The 23487-nt window shown below is 40.1% G+C and overlaps 1 protein-coding gene across 1 annotated transcript; it reads right to left on the bottom strand.

Moving 5' to 3' along the window:
• Positions 1-180: 180 nt before the first annotated feature.
• SAMD14 (sterile alpha motif domain containing 14) lies at positions 181-23198 on the bottom strand (the record flags this gene model as incomplete). Its single annotated transcript, XM_083376925.1, has 10 exons — positions 23116-23198; positions 18763-18814; positions 11315-11472; positions 7809-8118; positions 5561-5648; positions 5318-5392; positions 4324-4483; positions 2920-3039; positions 1315-1470; positions 181-336 (listed from the first exon to the last, which is right to left on the bottom strand). The coding sequence occupies exons 2-10, from the start codon at positions 18800-18802 to the stop codon at positions 181-183; spliced, it is 1263 nt and encodes a 420-aa protein (XP_083233051.1). The 5' UTR covers positions 18803-18814; positions 23116-23198.
• Positions 23199-23487: the final 289 nt, after the last annotated feature.

The following is a 23487-nucleotide window of genomic DNA, read 5'->3' as shown; positions in this document are numbered from 1 at the left end:
TTCGCCCAATGTCCCACCCAAACCCATAACCTTTGGTAGGACCATGCCTGCATCTTGCTCTACCTTTTCCTGGATGCTGATGTCCATCCCCTTCATTCCAGAGATGTCCCATAGGAATAGGGGAAAATGGGGTCTAAGCCTATGTTGGGAAATGGTAATTCCCCCCCCCCTTTTCTTTGCTTAACTCTTCCTCTGTTCCTGTTCTTTCTTTTTCTGCTTTTCTTTCTGCTTCTCCATCTTTTCCTGGGCTTTCTTCTCTTTCTCGACAGCTGCATTCAGCTCCTTCAGCTTTCTTTTTAAAAGAGACCGATCATGAGAGTTGCCGACACCAAGTGCCTGTGGAGATGGAGGAAGGATATAGCTGTAAAATCAAGTCATGCAGAGGAAACCCAGTTCATATTCTTGTGGTCCCTTGAATTACTGCGGTTTCTAATCAACAAACAATCCATACTTCAGCAGCAAAAGGATTGATTTGTAGACTGCATCTGAAATTGACAATCCTAGGCTAGATGGATAAAGAATCTGATCTGGTAAATAATGCTATCTTCCTGTGATTCCTTGCATTTCAAATATGACTTGGATGTTTACATAATCCAGATCTTTTTCTAAAAGTTTGTCAACTTGGAATCCATTTAGAGAAAAATGTTTGAAACACTCGCTAATAAAAGTGCCTGTATTTAAGACCTGTGCTTACATAAATATTGAACATTTTCTACTAAAGCACAACTTGTTCTATCAGTGCTAAGTTTATACTTGTAGAACCAAAAATATGGACTAGAGCAGTGATGGTGAACCTTTTAGACACCAGGTGCCCAAAAAACGCCCCCCCGCCCTGCCCACTCCGTCCCTGCCCCTGGTCTGCCCCCACCCCACCCACCCACAGGGCCACCTACCACCTCCATGGCCCGCCACAGATTGCCCAGGTGGCCCTGCAGTGCCATGGCAGCCAGGCCCTCCGCCCGCGCGCCGCAGCATCAACTGCACGCGACGGGGCACGAGGGCGGACTCTTGGCCCTGCTGCCTGGCTGCCATGTCCTTGGCTGTGCTGCTCTTCGCGGGCTGCGCCCAGGGGCAACTTTCCTCTGGGGGGGCTGCTGGTGAGGAGGTGGCTGTGGGGGGAGGCAGGGCTGGGGCGATGGTACCCATGCCCACATGTGCCAGAAGCGTGCTGCTTCTGGCACACGTGCCATAGGTTCACCACCACTAAACTAGAGGGCCTCTTTTTTTTCAAACAGCATTTTATCTGCAATCTCCATAAACGGATCTATCTATCTTTCAAAAGCCCATTTTCAGAGAATCAATCTTCTCCCTTACCTTCAGCTTGGCTCCATCAAGGAGCAGCAACTGTTGTCCATCCACATCTTGAGCAGCAAATTCTGCCATGTACTGTTCCAGGTTCAAACTCTCCAGCCACTGCCCCACTTTCTGGCTGCTCCACATTGAAGCTGCACTCAGAGGCTCATCCAGAAACTTCAGGGAAGATTGTTTGTTGGGGAAGAAGGAGAAAGAAGGTGGAATCTGATGTTGTCAGTAATTCTTGTGCTTCATATGCAAAGTCTAAACTTCCTGGCACCATAGCTAGTCACCCATTTTGAGGGGGCACTTTTCATAAAGTTTAACTCCTTTTAAAATTGTTGGAAAATTCTTATTTGCTTTCTCTATAATCACAGGCATCCACAGCAAACTACAATTATATCAAAATGATGTCCTACAACATCTTGATAGAAATCTCTCCCTTGCACACTTGACATGTTTTATCATGACATGTGGTTCATCACTTGTCAATCAAAACCTTCTAGGGAAGCCTCCATCTACACCACTTCAAGATGTTTTAATGGAAGAATGTGGTAGAAATTATGCTATCTTTGTTGTTGATAATGTAATAATGGCAGCTACTGATATTCATTCTTCTTCAGTAATGTATCAATATTCTATGCTTTAGATAAACCTCACTATCAACAGTTTCACATATCCAGAATCAATAAAACCCCAAACCCCAACACATGCAAAAAGGTATTTGTGTACCCACAATTATGCCTCTCTTTCATGTTTTTTTTTGCATGCATGACATGATGAATGGGGTTCTGTACAAGCTTCAAATACATTTTTCCTTTCATTTTATCATTTTTATTGAAAGTTTTAATCAATAAAAACAAATGCAAACTATTGAAAGTAAAGGCAGAAAATAGAGAAAAGAAAAAGAAATAAAGATAAAAGTGCAGAAAGAAAGAACAAAAGGAAATCTAAACAAGCAGCTTCTGATTTCCTTTGCAGAAAATATAAGCTGAATTACAAAGTTATCTTTTACTCTACAATTACAAAAGAAAGATCACTCTTTGCAATTATCCAGGGTTTTTTTTCTAATCATACAACTTCAAGTACATTGCTAAAGGTTAGATTATTTGTGTAATGTCCCTGTATTTGCTCCTCACTCGGTTGCAGCAGAACATCACACCATTATTATATGCAGTGTACATCCTTCATCACTGAATGATTGCAAAGAGATAAGGTCTCTGCGTTTTTTTAACATCATACAGGTTATAATCACACTAATTACATCAGTGGGATAACTCTCCCTGTGGGATGCAGAGAATAACCACAGGCTATGGCCCAATTCCCATAAATTCTGCTTCTCTTTATTCAGTTTTTATTACCATTTTATGCTGGAAATGACATCCAATTAAATCATGTAGTTTCTAATAACCCAAGTGATATTAAACATACTAGTATATTAATACTTATTCATTTGTTTCAATGGAGATAGCAACTTGAATGGCTGACTTGTGGTGGGATGAATCCAGTGCTCAAAAGCAACGCACTGTAAAAATAAATGTCTAGTCTGCATGAAGCATGAAGGTTGAACAGGCAAAAGAGGAATTGCAGCATTATTCTACAGAGTTTGAAAACTAGGGGACTGACCTCATCAGATGATTGTGACAGTGTATGGTATGGATAGGAACACTTGGTCTCTGGCAGAGCCATGCTCAAGGTCTTAGGACTGCTGCTGGGAGGGGTGGAGTCATCACTTAGGGCGGATTCCTGGCAAAAAAAAAAAGCAGAATTAGAGAAGCTGAGAGCAGTATCTACCTCCTTAAGCACAGAGGGTGCGGATGACAAAATTGCTAAGAAAAGCAAACATACCTCTTGACATTTTGCACAGGTAGTCCTTGACTTGCAACAGTTCATTTAGTCACTGTTCAAAATTACAACAGCATTGAAAAAATGACAGGTGACCATTTTTCACACTTACGACCACTGCAGCATCCCCGTAGTTATATATGATGAAGATTCGGACGCCTGACAACTGGTTCATATTTAGAACAGTTGTATTGTCCCAAGGCTTTTGCAACCTTCTTACAAGCAAAATCAGTAGGGAAGCCAGATTCTTTTTTAACAACCATGTTACTAACTTAACAACTGCAGAAGAAAGGACATAAAAAGCTGGCAAAATTCACTTCACGTTTCATTTAGCAACAGAAATTTTGAGCTGAATTATGGTCATAAGTCAAGGACTACCTGTACTTCTGGGGGGAATTATCCAAGTCCACCCTTCATTTTTTAATGTAAAAAAAAACAAAACTTCCCATAAGCCAAAAGCAGAGAGCTGTCTCATCTAATTGCTTTTCTCTTAAAAAGTGATGGTTTCGAAACATTTTAAATAAAAAATCCACTTCTTCATTCCCTGTTCCCATTCAGTACTGTTATTGAACAGCCTCATTGCATAAGCTCTAAGGCAGGATCCCCATAAGATAAATAAAACACAGCTGCTGTGTTCATATGTCATGATGTGCCCCAAGAAATAAAATGTCTCATGACTTAATATGAAGCCCTGATTCGCACAATATGCTAAGGCAGACATGTCAAACACAAGGCCCGGGGGCCAGATCCGGCCCGCAAAGTGGTTTCATGCGGCCTGTGAAGCCATCCTGGAAACAGTGAGGGAACGGCCCCCACTGCCTTGGCCCTGGCCCAGAGACCCTCCTTCTGCCAGAGACCCTCAGATCTGTCCCACTCCTGCCCAGGCCCCCATAGGCACCCTTGATGCGAACGATGTAGAGCTGGCCACGCCTACCCAGTAGGCCATCCGCACTCTAGCCACGCCCACCCAGTAGGCCACGCCCACCCTGGCCATACCCACCCGGCCCCCTGAGGGCAACTGCAATGCTGATGTGGCCCTCAATGAAATGGAGTTTGACACCCCTGTGCTAAGGCAATGTTTTGGTTCCCACAACATGCTGGACTTATCCAACCCCATTTTAACCTAGTCTGGCAGATAGTCCCTATGAGGTTCCAGCTCTCCCCGCCAATACATGGTTTTGAAACCTGGGAGGCAGATTTCTTGCAGCTGAAGGCCTCGTTCTTGGGGGAAGAGGTAGGAGAAGCTGTGCTGCCTGAAGAGGCTGAGCCTTTCCCGCTGTCTGTAAACCAGGAAAAAGGCATGAAGGGCGATCCCAAGGAACGGCTGGAACCCTCCATCAACTCCCTGCATAAGTCAGACAGGTAACAAGGAAAAGGGCCTCAGTAAGTTTTCTATTCCTTTTTTTTCCCCTGAGAGTTGAATTTTACATGCATCATTCCTTGAGTGAAGTTGTGAGCTGGAATGTGCAAAATGTACCGTTCCAGCGATTGAATGTTCTGGAGAATGCCAGAATGTTCCATGTTTCTTCCAGATCATATTGATCCAATTGTTCTGGAGTCTGTTACTTTTTGAGAAGTAAATCTGATGAGTCATCTTTCTAAAAAAAATGTGGGGACTGAATCACAATCTTTTTTTTTTCTTCTCAGAAGATTTTCTTCTGAAAAACAACCAGCACACCTCCAGAATTTCTATGGTTTGGAAGACAATCTGGAATGTTCTGTTCCTAGAATGGTAAATTTTGTACATCCCTTATTGTGTGTCAGCTAAGCCATGTTGAGAAATGAACAGAGCTGGTTTCAAAAGTGGCAAAATGATGCCTTTGTCAAGATTTTGAGATTAGTAGAAGGAAGCCCATCACCCTCATATTAACAAACCTGGTACTAATTTTTAGTCATTGGAGAAGACTGTATAACTGTTAGGCTCCAAATAAAGTACAGGCCTATCCACAGTCATCAATTGTTCTACAGTCTTTTATGTACAAATTCCAGGGGGGAAATTCTAGATGTGGAAACTCCTCTCCTAGGTGGTTGAACAAAGAAACACAGCTGTACTCTTAAAGAATACCATTTTGGGAGCCGTCTGCATTGTTCCTTGATAGGGGTTTGGGTCTTCCAGATTATTTTCAGGGCTCTACAAGAATGTAACTGAGAAGAGCTTTGGGAAATCCTAACCATTTACCTATTACCAACAGAGAGACGGTTGCCTCCCTTCTCTTTTCTGCTTTTCCCAGAAGATGCTCTCCTGAGGGTGACCCTGCAAGAGAGAAGCAACACAATTACAAGCATACAGAAATATTTGTGTAAACCCCTGATACCTCACAGTGATAGGAGCAAAAATTACCATATGGAAAACTCCAAGAAAATAAATTGGGCCATATACTGTACATTGTTTTTCTTACTAAGCCCAATCTCTAGGACTCACCCCAAATCCAGAAACTTCCGGCGTGTTTTCTTGTCAAGCCCAATTGTGGGGCTTTCCAGTTCTGGAGGACTAGTATCCCTGCTGTCATCTGGAAAAGAGGCAAGGGAGTCAGTGGCCTATTTCAGAAATGAGCAACCTAATGTACAACTGAGCTACCTGACATTCAAAGTCTGCCTTTTATTCCAAGAGATTCTATTTAAGAAAGGGTTCTTTTGAATGTGCTTGGAGGTACATCTTACTGCTGCTCTGGATCTGGTTAAAAAGGTTTCTGAGCCTAAGTTCTGAATGAATTTACATTTCAGAAATAAGTCCCATGAGATGTTCAGGCATAAATCTATCTTGCCTATATGAAGATTTAATAGGATCTATTGAAGTGAATTTGAATTAAGTGCTTGTTCTTGTCTTGCAAATGTTAAAGAAATCATTGCTGCATAACACTTAAGCATAGCAAAACACACACACACACATGTGATTCAGATTGGGTTTACACAGTGTGTCAAGACAGTTTGTATACTCATAATTTATTGAATAAGCCACAATTGTGCTAAAACATCATCTGTGTTTTACTTTGAAGAATGACTGTGTTCACTTGAAACTGTTAGCTAAAGTCTTTTTTATGACATTACACAATATGCATATCCAGCTTCAGAGCTAATGAAAGATACAGTTCCTTAGAAGACCATTGAGAAAACACTTTTTTCCTCTTCTCTACCTGTGAAACTGCCATTCATAGCTGGACATTCTGTAATTGGCACATCCAGTGCTTTTTTTGTAAAAGAAAAAGGTGCCGGAACTCACACGTCATACAGCCCACCTTGCCTACCCTACAAGGTTCTATCCAAAAAAGGTGCCGGAACTCCGTTCTGAGCGTTCAATGAGAAAAAATGCCCTGGGCACGTCCCATTGGAGCCAATCAAGATAAGTGATGACTGATTGATTAGCTCATTGACTGATTTTATACCATCCTCATCCTTGTTAGAGAACATTATATAACTAGAATAAATAATATAATGAAAGTTATAACTGAAAACAAACCCAAGTTTCTATGAGAGGGGAGCAGTAAAATAAAATTGTGGGAAGGAGTTGGAAGGGAAGCTTTAAAGAGTTAAATGTGGCATTCTAAAAAAAATCATAGGGGGGCAAATCCAAGAGTCTCAGATTGCCTAGCCAATAAAATCTTGACAATGGCAGAATGGGTATGTTCACATATATATTTGTTCCTTTTTCTTTTTTAATTTGGAGAAGATTTTGCTCTTGTGAAAAGAACATACAAAGCTTAAGGCAATTACTTTGCCCCTACAATCTCCCATAGGGCGAGATATGTTGCTCCCCACAGGATCTGAGGCCACAATTAAAATACAAAATGTCCATGTGTTAGTTGTTTCATTTACTAAATATATTTTTGTACAGCCATAATAAAGCATCAGCAGCCAGCAATTTCATGTCAAAACATGCAATTAAATCCAGAAGATAATGTTAACAAATAAACCAATAATCAATCAAAATGTAAGATATAGTTTCCTTGACACCAACAAGAAAGGCCCTTCAGCATCTTGGGAAAAGATTTTGGGACAGGTGCACCTGAATATAGACTGAAAATAGCCTAGCTACGCCCTATTTCAGGGGTAGGCAACCTTGGCTCTTTTATGACTTGTGGACTTCATCTCACAGAATTCCTGAGCCAGCCATGCTGAGGGGAAAGGGAGAGGTTTCTATGCTGAGCTATGCTGGCTCAGGAATTCTGGGAGTTGAAGTCCACGAGTCATAAAAGAACCAAGGTTGTCTACCCCCTGCCTACCCCTGCCCTATTTCATAATATGATAGAACTGTAATTATAACCACAAGGGATCCAGCATGTATATGCGTTTTCTTCCGCTTGGAGAGAGGAATTCCAAATACTTTTATTGTTTAAAAAAATGTTAACATTTTAATTGGTGCTAGAGCTTACTCAAGTGTTTTTGGTACTAGAGACAGATGACTGGGACCCTCTTAACATTATCAGGTAAGCTGAGTAACTATATGGAAAGGAGAGAACTGTTATCTTCTAATAACAGTACTAAGGAGGACATTTCAATACCTGCTTCTCTTTCACATCCAGGCAAGAACCAGAGCAGTTTAAACTCAAAACCCCAAATATCCTTTGCAACCAATTGGTCTGAGAGGAGCTGAATTTGCTTTTCACAGTTATAGCATTTCTAGCTCTTCTTTCATCCTTCCCCAATTTCAAATGTTTTAAGCCAGGTGTTACCTTCACTGTGCCTCTCTCTTCGTGCATAGATGGGTGAGCTGTCTGAGCTGGGACAGGACCTGGGAGAAGAGCTGGTGGGCGTGCTCCCTAAGCCCTCCTGGGAGGGGGTGTTGGTCAGGGGTCGGTAGCGGATGAGAGGAGAGGAGGAAACCTCTTCCTGTTCCAGGGACCTCTGTACTGTTGAGGCATCAAAGGAAAACTCAATGGTGCGAGTGAAGACTGAGGAACCAGGGAGAGATGATGAGGCATGGAGGGAGTCATGAAGAGGGGATCTCAGGTGATAGATTGGGCTTCCACAGCCTTCGCCCACCTGGAGAGGAAAGCGGAGATCAGGTTGCATGGGTTCATCTCAGAGACATCCCAACAAATCTCATCCAGGCACACCCAGGGGAGAGGGTGCCCTTCAGAAAGACATAGAAAGAAACATGAAGTTTATTTCAGAAATACATTTCTAACATATTAACTTCTCCCAAACTATGCACTTTCAGTGTGTCTTCTGAGAATTCTCAGGTCTCTGGGTATCCTGGGAACATAGTCTGAATACATCCATTTCAGCTGTTGGCAGAATTGGCAACTGGTGATATATTTTAATAACATAGCTTCCCATATGGCAAAAGAAATGGTCACATAGGACATTGTCACAACCCAATGGATTATTTGTTCAACTAAATTAGATGATCATTATGTTCTTAACCAGCTGGCAATTGTAGTCAAAATCCAACTGGGCCAATCCTTACTTTCCATCACTGCTATTCTTTCCTTTCTTTTTCTCTTTATATATTGATCATTATTGTCTTATCATCATCTAACTCATTGTTTTTGGCAGAGAGTACAGCACTCTATTTTCTTGAACAAAAGCCAGCATGCTCTAAGTACTAGGCATTCTGGATAATGTTCAGATGGATATTGAAAGAGAAGTATATAAAATGAATGAATGAAGGTTTTTTAAAAAGCCTATCTATATCCTGAGTGCAATCCCTACTGAATATAGCAAAATTTACTTCTGAGCTAACCCTTTGATTAAGCAAAGGAAACAGTTACTTAAAGCTATAAACTGTGATTAAGGCACCATGAGCTGCCCAAAATAGTTGCCTCATTGCTCCTAAAACAGGCACTTCTTCAGAGTAGAATGTCACTGCAACATAGGATATCACTTTTGGAAATGACAGGAAGGGGACCTCAAAATGATCGCTGTAGCAGCTATAAAGCTAGCCACCATGACTGTCTCATACGGCATCGTTTGGAAGCTCTTCCAGTAAAAAGACTATTGGATAGAGGGCCAGCCAACTGGATAGTGAATAGTGGTATTGTTTTTTCTAAGAAGGGAGCATCCAGGAAAAATGCTTGGGAAGACTGGTGGGAGGAGCAGCAGATCTATATTCCCCCCTCCCAGCATTGGTTTCTTTAGGCCAGGGGTATGAAACTTGCAATGTCACATGACATGTCGCAACATATTGCGACTTTTTTGCCATTGCTGGCAATGGGGTGGGTGCGGTTTCAGCATGAAGCATCTGTCCCGCGGGCTGGCAGTTTGACACCCCTGCGCCATCCTTCTCTCTCTCTCTCTCTCTCTCTCTCTCTCTCTCTCTCTCTCTCTCTCTCTCTCTCTCTCTCTCTCTCTCTCTCTCTCTCTCTCCCTCTCCCTCTCTCTCTGTGTGTGTGTGTGTGTGTGTGTGTGTGTGTGTGTGAACCGAATGTTCAAAATAAACTATTATGTGTGCACAAATGCATGCATATATTTGTGTATGTGTATGCAATAGTTTCTTTATTCTATGGTAGATGGTAAATATAAGAAAACCCCGGGTAAAATGTAAATTTATTTTATTTAACCAGTCTTTATTTTTATAATTAACTCAAGGCAACATACATATCTGATCCTCCTTCTCCTATTTTTCCCGTACTGTGAGGTGAGTTGAGCTGAGAGAAAGTGACTGGCCCAAAATCACCCAGCCAGTTTTCTTGATTAAGATGGGACTAGAATTCATAGTCTCCTTTTTTTAGCTTGGTGTTTTAACCACTGGACCAAATAATGGCAGCTAAAATAGTGATGTGGCTTTTAAAGCCTGTTGTATCTTAATGTTTGAAACTTGTTTCATTTCTTGATTGCTCATTATCTGTAAATTAAAACCATTTCCCCCGTCAACTATATAAAAATATTAAATAAATTGAAAAACCTCTCCCTTTTGAATATGGCCATCAGCTGTAGAGAAACTGATTGCAGAACACAAAGGTTCTGTTTGGGAACTTGTTTTAAAAGCCATGAAACCTGTGAAATAATAGCTCCTCCAGATGATATCTGCTCTAATTCAGCTCAAGATGTTGAAGCTAGAAAGTGATCATGGGGTTTTCCTACTCAGCACATCTAGTAGCTTTTCTGTAAATGTACACAGATTATCCTAAAATTAGCTATCGATCCAGTTGTGTCCATAGTGAGCCACAACAATTTCAAAATTGGGATACATACCGTGACATCCTTGCAAAAACAGCAGACCTTTCTTCTTATTAAAAACATTTTAAAACAAGAATACAGTGGAGATTTTGCCATTAAATTCAATACTTTGCACTTCTTTAAATCATAAATTCATTTAATACACTCTTTTTAGCCGCGCTGGCACAGTAGTTAGAATGCAGTACTGCAGGCTAATTCTGAAGACTCCCGGCTGCCAGCAGTTTGGCAGTTCGAGTCTCACCGGCTCATAGTTGACTCAGTCTTGCATCCTTCTGAGGTTGGTAAAATGAGGACCCAGATGGTTGGGGGCAACATGCTGACTCTGTAAACTGCTTAGAGAGGGCTGTAAAGCATTGTGAACTGGTTCCCTGCCTTGGAAGAGTGAGGAAAGTTCTCAGGGACAACTCACACCCTGGTCAGTACCTCTTTACTCTCCTACCATCGGGTAGGAGATACAAGAGTATAGCCAGCTGTAGCAACAGGCTGAAGAACAGCTTCAATCCATGGGCTGTCAGGCTCTTGAACGGGAAATAACTTTATGTATGATTGATTGCAAGGCCGGTGTGTTGTGTGCAATTAGCTCACATGGTGTAATAAGATGGTGGATTTGTTGCCCTGTGAGTTGGGGGGGGCAACGAAGGGAGGCTCAGCCAATCTCAATGTATACATGGTTGTACTTTGACAATAAAGGTTCATTCATTCATTCGTTTGTTCGTTCATACATGTCTAAATGCTATTGCTATTACTAATATTTATACTGAATAATAACTGTATATTTTCAGTAATTATATGTTCATTCATAATCATTTTTGAACACATTTTTGTTTTTATAAAGAATAAAAAGATAATAATAATAAAACAGTACTTTTAAAATATCTGATTCCTTTTCTCTTTTAAATGGTACATCAAGAGTACACTGTATTTGTTTTATTATTAGTTCAACATGCTAAGCTGAAGTCAAAACAACCATGTTGTTAGTGTAAAATGCATAAAATATGATAAATGGCTGCACCAATAGTTCTTGAGCAATATAAGTGAATAGCACCTGGGCACCAACCTTCTTGTCCAAGATATCATCACCTTCTGCTGAGCTGACACTGTCTCTCAAGCGGGACCGAGAGGGGCGTTGTCTCCTGCCCTTGGCTGAAAGTTGGGCACGGGCCTTCTGTAAGCTACTGTCCAGCCTCTGGGTCTCTGGAATCACATCATTAAAATCTGGGAGTGAAAGAGAGAAACGGGAAGGGGAGCAGAATGGGGCAGGGACCAGAAAGAGAGGGCAGGCAAAAAAGAGCGTTGGAGAGAATGGGAGAAATGGAGGGATCATAAAGAAAAGGCAGAGAGAAGTAAGAACAGCACAGAGACAAGGAGCAAGTGTACAAGACAGCGTTCAGGGAAAATGCAGCCAAGAGAAGGAAAGGGAGGAAGGCAGTTCAAATGAATCGCCCCCCCGCCAGGAGAGGCGCAAAGAAGACGGCAATGGAATGAAGGGGTTAAAAGGGAGGGAAGATACAGAAAGAGTGTTCAGAGAAGAGAGGAACACACTGACATTCAGCATCCTCTTTTATAAATATACGATGGGAAGCTGGAGATGGCAAATTATACTAAACAGCTTCTTATGGGATTGATGGATTATTACAGACCCTGTCTCCATGGAGATTCTTGACCATTGAGCAAAGGCATCAACAAGACAATTTTCTCCACACTTCCTACCGGTACTTGCTCTCCATCAAGCATATGCTCACCCACCTATAGTGATTTCTTGCACACAAGGTCACATCCAGATGACAAGCTGTTGTGTATTAGATTCACTATATGGTGCACTTGACTTTAGCTGCATCTCTTACTCTGTCCTCATGGAAATGGTTATGCTAGAATGAGGATACATATATGATGTTTTCAAGGCCAAAGATCAGTCTCTGCCTTAGAGTGTAGGTTGGATTTTCCCTACAAAAGTTAACTTTCTGAATTAAAAGACACCAGATGGACACAGAATTGATAGCATTACACCTGAGTAAAAAATGTAGAATCTGAGATCAGATGTGCTAATTAAATGTATCACAACTTTCAGCCTGCTTTGTCCCACTATTCCAGTCATATGGGAATTATCTCAATATACACTGTTTTCAAAATAGAAAAGCAAGATAAGAGGTGGAAGACCTATAATCCTTCAAATATTGCTAAATTATATGTCCCAGCATTCCATTGCCCACACAAGCTGGAGCTGCCAAGATGTACAATTCTACAAAATCTGAATAGGTAAGTATGTTATATAGCTACATAGACATTACATTTTAATTCCAAAGAGATGGAAGAAGGTGAACAATCAAGACCTATTTTATCTCAAAATGTACTTCTTTTGAGAAATTAAATGAACTGATGCACAACATGCCACATTTACTAATTTTGAGAAAGTCACCTTTGAAATGCTATCCTATAGGTATTGCTGTATAAGTAATCTTGTCTAATATAGACTTTCACTATCAATTGGATGTCAACTGATTTTGATAAACACTGATGGCAATGCAATCTTCTCACCCAAGTATTCATTTGTGCTAAATGCATATTCTATATTGAATAGAACGACTTGTCTCCAGAAGTTGTGGATGCTCCATCACTGGAAGTTTTAAGAAGAGACTAGAGAATCGTCTGAAATGGAATAGGGTTTCCTACCTGAGCAGGGGGTTGGATTAGATGACCTCCAAGGTCCCTTCCAACTCTGTTATTTTGTACTGTTCTATTTCTAGAAGATTCAACAGAGCCTACTCACAAGCAAGCAAGTGATGAATTGCATCCTAATTATTTCAGAAAAATACTTTCATTTATTCTTTCTTATTGAACGTTTTGTTGAGGAAATAAGCATCTTGCTCCTGCTGCTCTGTTATCAGTCATCATATCCTCCCAAAGTGGTTTTTATAACAGATAAGAAGAGTGACAGGTGAGTTACACTGCACACATATTTGTGGGTAGCTCCTATTCATGGATACAGTACAATTCATAGATTAATAATACCATTGTACATCTCTCTCCCCCTCTTTTATACACACACACACACACACACACACACACACAGCCTGAGCTCTTAAGTATTCAAATTCTCTCCCACATGCAGAGACACAATTGCATCATTTGCTGTATATAGCTACCATTTCAAGAACATTTTCCCTAGGTACTATTTCGTTCCATGCACTGAATGAATCAAGTAAGCTGGTTAATTTCAGATAACATAAATTGTGTACACACTCAGAGATTTTTCTCTGTGTCCACATATACTGTATAGTCCTATGTACAGCTGAGTACCGGTATCTTTTGAGTATTGAGTTAGCTACTATTTATCACACAGAATAAAAAATATGAAACCTTAATACTAAAGGGCATGAAATATCAAACAGCAGTGAGCATAAAAAACAAATAGGACCTGCTGAATTTTGGAAAACTAACATTTAGACTTTATGAATATTCTTGGCCAGAGAATTCTTGCGCTATCAGTTTCAGATGTGAGAAAATTAAATCTATGCTGAGAATTCCATGTAAATTGCAAAATTCTCAAATATTGGTACCCCAGGGAATGGTATGTTTGAATAAACTTAATGTAAGCATTACTTTTGCAGAGAATGGAAAATCTGTTTATCTATATCTCATTCACACAGAATCAAGGAACAGATTTTTTTCATCCCCTGCCAAATGATATGAGTCAATTCCTTGCCCCATTTTCCTCTTAATGCAACTGGATTTTCTGAATCTATCATCACCAAAAAAAAAAAAAAAACCCAGGCCATCAATATGGCAAGGGTAGTGAGAGCCAGCCTCTTAACTTGCAGGTGTAAGTCATTTGCATTAACTGAGGTATAGTCTAAGCAGGCAGAAAAGCAGAATCAAGCTTCATTTTGGTTCATGTGATTTATTCTGAGTGAAATTGTGGTATTCTTGCCAGAGTATGAATATGTTACATGGGCTCAGAAAGAGTAAACCGGACTTGCTTAACATGCTAAATAAAATTCAGCTTTATTCTGAGTGTCATTAATTAAATTATTATGTTAACATCCACCAATTTTAAGGCAGCTTTCAGGTGGGTAAGAAATAGAAATAAAAATATAATGATGAAGGAAGTAAAAAGCTAATAATGAAGGAAGGACTGTTTGGTGTTGTGTAGGATCTCATGTCCACTTTCCCAAAGTTATAGTAGTGACAACAGAAGCACATTGTCAAAACTAGAAGCATTCTTACGAAGACTAGCTCTCTTTGATTAGTCTATAGACAAAACAATGTGTAAATCTCATAGGACACAAAGATGGAAAGTAAGCAAAATAATTTTTAGTGGAGTTAAATGTAATCCAGATTAAAGACTGCGTAACATCAAAAGTCTTCAAATTTCAACATTTACATGAAGTTGCTAAAGTAAAAATCCACAAGCACTGAAGTATCATGGCAGGCAGTTATATACAGTATCTCCATCCTGAGCTGAACAGTAAATACAAAGAAAGTCTTGTTACTAAGGTCTGAATGGGTGGGTGGGTGGGGGAGAAACAAGCTCAGGTCAACCTCTGCCAGAGTTGTCGCTGATTCTAAAGCCAGCTGACTCCCACACAGGTCCAGCTTTGATTCTGAATGGAGTTGTACTCCCCATGGCAGAGCAAACTTGCAATCTAGCTGTGCTGATAGATTTATGATTCATGTGGAAGAACAGGAGGAGGCCATGGCTAGGACAACCCTCACCCAGCTTCAGTTGGTGCATCGATTGCAGCCTTTCCAGAAGCAGAAGATATTAGCAAAGATCTCTCATTCCTTTGTCACCTCGTGGTTGGACTTCATTAGCTTACTTTCCATTGAGCTGGTCTTGAAGATCATTTGGAAATATTTAACCTGTGAAATGTATTACAGTAAACTTCTGTTATAGGAACTAGAGTTAGTTTCTGTCATGGATTTTTTTTAAAAAAAACACCAAACTAATAACTAGATTGAACGGTCTCGATGGCTATAAAGCACTGAAAACTTGGCAGTTGGTTGAGTTTTATACTTTCTTTCAGTGGAGATGGGGGGGGGCAGGGATGTACTTTACAAAAGAAAAGCTTAAAATAGAAGGAAAAGGAAATTGTAAATTATAAATGCCTATAATTATTGTAGAAATTAATAGTCAAGCTATTTTTTATTTTAACTATTTTCTATCAGCTCTTTTTCATTTGCTGCTTTCTATTTCTGTTAAAAACTCAAATACTTTGGCCACCTGATGAGAAGGAAGGACTCACTGGAGAAGAGCCTAATGCCGGGAAAGATTGAGGGCAATAGAAGAAGGGGACGACAGAGAATGAGGTGGCTGGATGGAGTCACTGAAGCAGTAGGCGTGAGATTAAATGGACTCCAGAAGATGGTAAAGGACAGGAGGGCCTGGAGGAACGTTGTCCATAGGGCCGCGATGGGTCGGACACGACTTTGCAGCTAACAACCACAAAATTTCTGTTAAAGTCTTTATTTTTTCTTTATATTTTCTTTTTGTTTATTCCTGGTTTGTTTTTCTTGATTCATCTCTTCTTCTGAATCTTTGCTCCATCTGAGGAAACAGACTGAAGAACCTTTATTTCAGACCGTCTGAATGAAATACCGTAAATGTTTCTCTCTCCAGGTTTTTCAGCCACTCCCTTCTTTCCTGTTGCTTTTTCTCAATGGGACATTTTCGTTCTTTAACTTTTTTTTTCTTTTGGCTCTTTTTATTTACTTCTTCCTTGTGTGATCTGTACTGGCAGTACTTCGGGGCACCTATCTTGTCTTCCCTCCTTCTTGCCTCCTGCCAAACGCTGTGGTTTGATTGACAGGTGTGGTTTGATTGGCTGCTGGGTCGTCCTGATGGTGTGGGAGGGCCAAGAAGGGAGAGGGAGGAAGGAAGGGGAACAGGTGCTCTTATTCTGCTCAGGCAGTCTGTCTTTCCACACTTGCCAGTTTGCATCCATGTGCAATTCAACTGCTATTGTCAAGCCTTAATAAATATAGGCTCAACACAATCCCTGTAACTCTGAAGAACTATGAATACGTTGCATATAAATGGAGGTGGAGGAACTTTTTGAAGAAGTAAAACACAGCACCATTTTATGCTTAATTATACATGTCCTAATACAGAGATCTAAACAGACTAGATTATATTTTAGATTCTTAAGATCATTCCTTTACCAGAAATTCACAGAGTTAATGAACATTCTCCAAAATGAAAGTAGGTTAAATAATTGAAGATTTGAAATTAAATAAGGCCCTTGGAGTTGATTTAATGGTATTGTTGCAGCTGATTATTTTACAAAAATTGGAAATGATTGTATTCTGTTCTTTGTTTAATTCAATATTGCAATCACATCTTTAATTCTTGGCATCAAGTCTTTCAGTTATGATGCCAAAGCCTCACAGACATGACTACTAATTGAATAATAGTGACCAACTGCAGATTTGAATCAAGACAGAACAATGTTTTTATAACTTGTTAAATTCAACATAAATTATATTAATTTTGTTCAAGATGTATTTATAAAATAGCAGATCCAAATTAGAGGACCTTTAAACCAATGATCAGAAATTCACCAAAAACCTGTTAGTTACTTTAATTACAGATATTTTTAAAACTTCTACCAGCCGCAATAGTTCTATTTGTTTAAACTGAGCTATGCCCTTTTGTCCTCCAAAATGTTTACACTGGTTTGAGAGTTTCCAAAAAAATGTTTCATATACTTTATGAAATTTTAATTAAAAATTCCTGTTTGGAAATATGCAAGTTCCCTCCCCTGCAACCCAGGAGAGAGTATATATTTAAACTATTTGTACAGCTGCCCATCTTAAGTCCAGTTCTGGATGGCTTGCATATCTATGTTTTTAGGTGCTATAATTCCAGGCAGGGTCACAGACTAAAAGGTGCCCTCCAAAATCCAACACAATCTCTCTGCCTCTGCCCTCAAACTCCAGCCTGCTGAATTGAAAAGAGTAGAAATGGAAAATGCCCAGCAGGCAGTACAGAAGGTCATACCAACAATATCAAAATGTACTGGTTGGTTTCTTTACTTTCCAGCTATGTCCTAAGTTGAGCATGGAGATAATTGGCCACATCATGAGAATTGTATAGCTCTATAATGCCTAATGAATGCTTATGCACATTTTTGAATGTGCACCGTTGTTCAATGATTCTGTCAGGAATTGAAGCACATGAATTTTGGAAGAGAGCTGTTTTATGAGAATACCGACCCAAAAGTTATTGGGAGAATGGGCCACAAAAAATTAGAGCCATTTTGTTGTACTGGTTAAGATAGTAAACAAGGAACTGAGAGTCTATAATTTCTACTCCTTCCATAGGCATGGAAGCTAGCTGGTTGAGCCAGTCAATTTCTCTCAGTCCAGCCCATCTCATACTGTTGTGGTTGTGGAAAAAATAGGAGGAAGGGCCATTATGCATGCTAAATATTATAGGTAAGCCATATCAAGCAACATGGTCTAAAAAAACAATGAGATGTGGAATTCTAACAAAAAATCAGCCACATCTTGCCCAAATTCAGTCTTCAGAAACTCTTCTGGCAAGGCTCCCACAAAGCTGAGCCTCTGCCAATCAAATTGGACAACATTGGACTAGGTCAGGGGTCTGCAATCTATGCTGGCTGAGGAATTCTGGGAGCTAAAGTCCACAAGTCTTAAAGTTCTCAATGTTGCAGACCCCTGGGCTAGGTATAATACTATTAGGCTATATGAGAGGAAAGTGTCATAGCGATTCCACCTCAGTGAAAAAGTGCTACTTTGCTTTAAAGATGCAGTTCATCTCAAACCTCCTCGAAATGTAGGATATCCTTGTTTAGCAACTGCTTTGTTTTACAATGGTGATGAAGAAGTAGCTTTATGACCAATTTTTGCATTTATGACCTTCATAGATCTATACAGCAAAATTAAGTTTGTAAACCCAGTCATGGTTTCACTTAGTGATCGTTTCACTTAACGATCAACTTGCTGGTCCCAGATTTCTTCATAAACTTCTGCTGCAAGAAAAACCATTGCCAGTCTGAATTTGGCATAAACTTTAAATGACTCTATGAAGTGGATATATGGTGAGAATATCTCTAAGCATATGCAAATCATATGCTATGAGTTTCCCCACCACACCAACTCGTAAACAGTGCCATCTTCAGCAAATTGCAATGGTGCCTGAAAGGACAGCACACACCCTCTGATATCATTGTACAAATGATTCCATGGCATGCCTACATTCTGATAGCTGAAACAGTTATGCAAATCTCTGCATTTGCACGTAGATGTCATTTGCCCCAACTTGTTCCCTCTCACTGAAAACCTATGTTCCTGCACATCTGGGAGTGGAAGTTGGAAATTATGTGGGTTTGGAGTAACTTCATGCATCTCTTTTGCCCTTCCAGCCTTGATATCAGAATATTGTCTGCAACAAGGATCTCAGTAGGATTCATATATTTCTGCTAAGGAAGTAGTCACTGGATCGAAGACAGATGGCATGAAGATGGAAAGGCATACAGTACTTACCAAATATTTCATCTGCATCTTGGAGCTTGGAGGAAGACATGATGAAGTCAATCTGTAAAGGGATCAACACACACAAAGAGAAAGAGGGAGTACATAAAAACCATAACTGAGTCTTTCAATGCACTCCAGAATATGGAGAAATAAAGCAAAAAAAAAAAAATTAGCAACTCCGCCCCAATTCAGGAAACAGATCAAATCCTGCTTTGTTTGAAAATGCATCTCCAAAAATACATTCTTAGGCATCAGTGTTGGCATAAAATGCAGCTGGAGGCCTATTAGCAATTCTGCTTATCTGACATGACAGGCCAACTCTTGTAATGCCATACTAACAATTACTTCTCCTATATTTTTGAATGAAATTTGTTTCTTAACACTGAAAAATAAATTACAATTATAAAACAATTTATTGTCAAAATTTTACAGTTTTTTTTAAAAAAAAAGGTTTACTAGGTAGAAGCTCTGGTTGATGCTTTATATTAGGAGATGGCCTCAATATAAAGGTTGCATTAGATTCATTTCACTTGTTTGTGGCCCCAATGGACTGAAAATAATCCTACAAAGTGGTTTATGCATGACGATAAGGGTACCATTTCTAGCCAAAAATTTTAGAAAAAAACCGTAGGTCTGTATCTGACCTTGAGGCTGTAAACACTCTATGTCTGGGATGAACGGTGGCCTCACATGTCCCCAAAAAGAGGATACAGAAAGACATAAATGTAACAAATAATCAATAGTTTTCCCATCAGGAAGCTTCAGCCTAGAGGCTGATCATTGACAGGCACTTGCAACAGGCTGTTCTCTATTTATAGGGTTTTTTTCTTCTTTAATCTGTTTTTTTTTAAAAAAACTTCAAATACAGCAAAGGAGGGTAATCTATAGTTTAAATGCTGTAAATACACTTTTTTATGCATACCTGCTGAAATCTACCATCAATTTCTGCCTGCCCAGATGGTGGTACCTGTCCAAGTAGTGTGGTTTTCCACTGAATTTTCTTGTAAACAATTATACGTAAAGGTAAAGGTAAAGGTTCCCCCGCACATGCGTGATAGTTGTTTCCAACTCTAGGGGCCGGTGCTCATCTCCATTTCAAAGCCGAAGAGCCAGCGCTTGTCCGAGGACATCTCCGTGGTCATGTGGCCGGCATGACTAGACGCCAAAGGCGCACGGAATGTTACCTGTCCAAGTAGTGTGGTTTTCCACTGAATTTTCTTGTAAACAATTACATAAGTATGTGAATACTTAGGAATTCTTTAAAGGATTAATATGTATATGTGTGTGTGTGAAAGAGAGAGAGGGAGAATCTCTATTATATGCTTTATTTATTAGAGTTTGGACAGGCTATCAAATAATCTAGAGTTACTTATTTTACAATATTTCTAGCCTACATTTCCATTGTAAAAAAAGTCCTTACATTATTTATAACAAAGTGCCATAACTGTATAACACTAAAAAAAACAACTTAGTGACTGGGAAAAGATTAACATTAAAAGTTTTTTTTTAAAGTTTCCTGCAAACTCTAGCACTGTATCAAAACTTAGAAACCAATGGAAAATAATTCCCGAGTACAGGTTTCATAGAAACTTTGTGGGATAAAGGCTTATTGAAAACATAAAATGTAAATAACAATGAGAAATTCTTACTAAATCAGCTTTGTAATTTGGATAGGATAAAAGCAACAGCAGTGTGAAGTAAAAAGCCAAAGGAAAACCAGCAAGTGCAGAATTAAACAATGCAAAAATAAAAAGCTCTCCAGCCATTTTGAAAATGCCTTGATTTAAGCATCTAAACAAGTCAACCTTTAATTTCTCACCCACCCCCACATGTTTCCCCTCCCCCCCACCCCATATGCTGCTTCTTTGTAGACTGGGGAGTGGAGGGGAAAGGAAGGCAAATCGGACTGGAACATATTAATAAAGAAGGATGGAACATACCAATCTTAAAGCTGTGAGGCTCACTGATTCCTTTCTTGTATGGGGGTGGAAATTCATTCTGTACTGTACGTGCATTTAATATTTGCATGACACTGTGGCTTGATAGGCCTCTCCACTCCATCAAACAATTGTTAACATTAGCCAGGCTACCCCGCTGGCCAATTTTCCATATCTAACCCCACCCGTCTCTCTGACACAAAAGCTTTGTGAATTTCCTTAGCCTGATGAGAAAGCTGGAGATCAAATGGAATATAGAGGAGAAAGGAGGGGGGGGGGAATCCCACATGTCTGGGCTGCATGTTAGCCACTGCTTAGGCTTGCCTGTTAGAGAAATGAGATGGAATCTCCTGGGCAGGAAAGAGAGGGCAGGAGGTGCGTTAGGGTTGGAAGAAGATGGAAAATAAACAGAGGAAAGAGGGATATCATCAAGAGGAATCAAGGACATCCAAAAAGCCTTACTAGCTTTGTCAGAGCCAGGAGAGAAAAAGGCTGAAGCCTAGAAAGCATTCCCATGTGCATCCTTGCAAACAGGAATCATTTGTAGATCTCTGTGATTGTCTCAAAATGGAGTAAGAGGTGCTCTCTTATAAGTACTTGTTCTATACTCGTATTAATGTTTATTGCAGCTGCCAGTAAAATTTTGTCTTTGTGTGTGTGAGAGAGAGAAAGAAATGGTGTAGAGCAGCTTTCCTTTGGAACATTAGTATGTCATTCAGACAAGTGGATATCCCTATAGAGAACTGTGAATGTGTATGGGATATTGCCCTGTTTCTGGAAATGGTTTGTTGTTATCTCCTACATAACTGGGGCTTCGTCCAGACACTCTTGCTACCAAATGTATCCACCACCAAAGTCCATTTAGGCATGAGTTGGAAACAGGACGGCCTGTTGTTGTTGTTGTTTTCATTTCTGATACTCTCCTGCCTTCTGTGCTTTCAAAACTCCCAGGTATCTGGCATCACTAGAGAGGGGGAGAAGCAAAAAGAAAAGACAAACAGGGAAGGAAATGCTTTGGGGACATTTGTAGCAAAATAAAGAGAGGAAAGGAAGAAAATTCGGTAAAAGGAAATGGAAGACAAACCTATCCTTTAGAAAGCTTGCCAGAAAGGCCAGCAGCACAGACAAGGCCTACCTGTACATTCCCTCTCCCCTCCCTCATGTACAATAGCATCGAACCCATCAGCTTAATCCATGTCTTCTTTGCAAAAGAGTGCAAGCTGCTGTCCAAGAAACAGCTCAGCTTCTGTGGAACCTTTCTGCTACTGAGTTCACAACATCCTTGCAGGGCAGATTGAGAGGAAGAAGCAAATGTCAGAAAGCTACTCTGGACTTCCAAACCAGGTTCCCTCCCCCACGCCAATCCACATGAGCACTGCAGTCACTGCACCACCTCTTTCCCAATTCATGGGGGTGGGGGAGAAGGGGAGGATTAACTGGATGTTTAAAATCTCTTCATGGATTGGTGAAAGGCAATAGAATAGAGAAGAGATGGAATTCCACCCACCAACCTGTGGTTTGGAAGCACAGCCGGGGATTTAATTTAGTGAACAGTGCAAAACTAAGCAAGTTTATTAAGTAGTGTGAAAGTACTGTTGAGTTGTTTTTTTTTGCCGGCTTCCTGCTGATTAATATAGTCATCCCTTGCAGTTGAAGAAGTCCAATAAAGCTGAGCAGAGAAAGAAAACTGGGGACTGTGCCAAAGGGAAATAAGTCGTTCGTGTTCAAAATATTATCTGCATTTCAACAGAAGTTTATTTTCCACAAGATAACAAATATAACTGGGTTACTAAAATTGATGGAGACTTTATAGTAAGAATGACTGATAGAAAGCCAGATTATAACACACCAATCTGCAAAGGGTGGGGACTTTCAAATGTAGCAAAGTACTGGTTTGTCCCCTGCCTTGCCTTTACTTCATAATAAGAAGTCAACCCTGATTGACCAATCAGAAAAGAGCTGGAAAGGACATCGGAGGTCTTTTTTAATCCATTTGTTTTTTATTTATTTGATTTTTATCCATTTGTTGATTTGCTTTGAAATCTCCTCCAGGAGATCCGTTTCCTTCTCTTCTCCTATCAGACTTCTAGGAATCTCTGCAACTCTCCTTTCCAGGTGGGATCAGAAAGAAACATGGGGTGGGAAGAAACCTTTAACAGGGGACGACAGCTAAGTCACAAGGCAACAGATCAGCTTCAACACAAGAAAATCAAAACCTGAGGAAGATTGGAATAGTTTAGTGTTGACTGGACGAAATATCACTTTTGAAGCTAAAGGCCCAAATGTAATTCATTGGTGATATTGTCCTCCTTCTTTATCTTCAGGCTCTTTCTCAGCTACAAAAATGTCGGAAATTTATTGTGGCGCTGAAACTAACATATAAACACAAGAGGGAAAGGTTGGGGGATACAGAAGCGTGGCTTACCTGAGGCACCAAGACATCTTCAAAAACCTAGAGATCTAAGGATCTCATCACTGCAGTTTCTAAGTCTTTCCATCTTCTCCCATCATCTCTCTGAATCCTCCACCACTTCTGCTTGTTATCGTGTTCCTGCAGCGTCTGCATCCAAAATCAAAACCATCAAGCAAAAGAAGAGTAAAGCAAGAGAGGACGGAAACATCCAGATCCGGGCTGGTTTTTTTTTTTTCTTTGGAGGTGGAGCTTGACGCTTTGCAGTGCTGATTTAAAAGGCGGGGGGGGGGAGAGACCCAAACCAAAAAGGGAAACAATAAAATAAAATAAAATAAAATAACCTCTGAAATAATCAAACTGGGGCTATGGGTGGTCTCAGAGAAT

The sequence above is a fragment of the Vipera ursinii genome (assembly GCF_947247035.1).
Source record: "Vipera ursinii genome assembly, chromosome: Z".
Taxonomy (NCBI): Eukaryota; Metazoa; Chordata; class Lepidosauria; order Squamata; family Viperidae; genus Vipera; species Vipera ursinii.
This window is presented reverse-complemented; position numbering and strand designations above follow the sequence as displayed.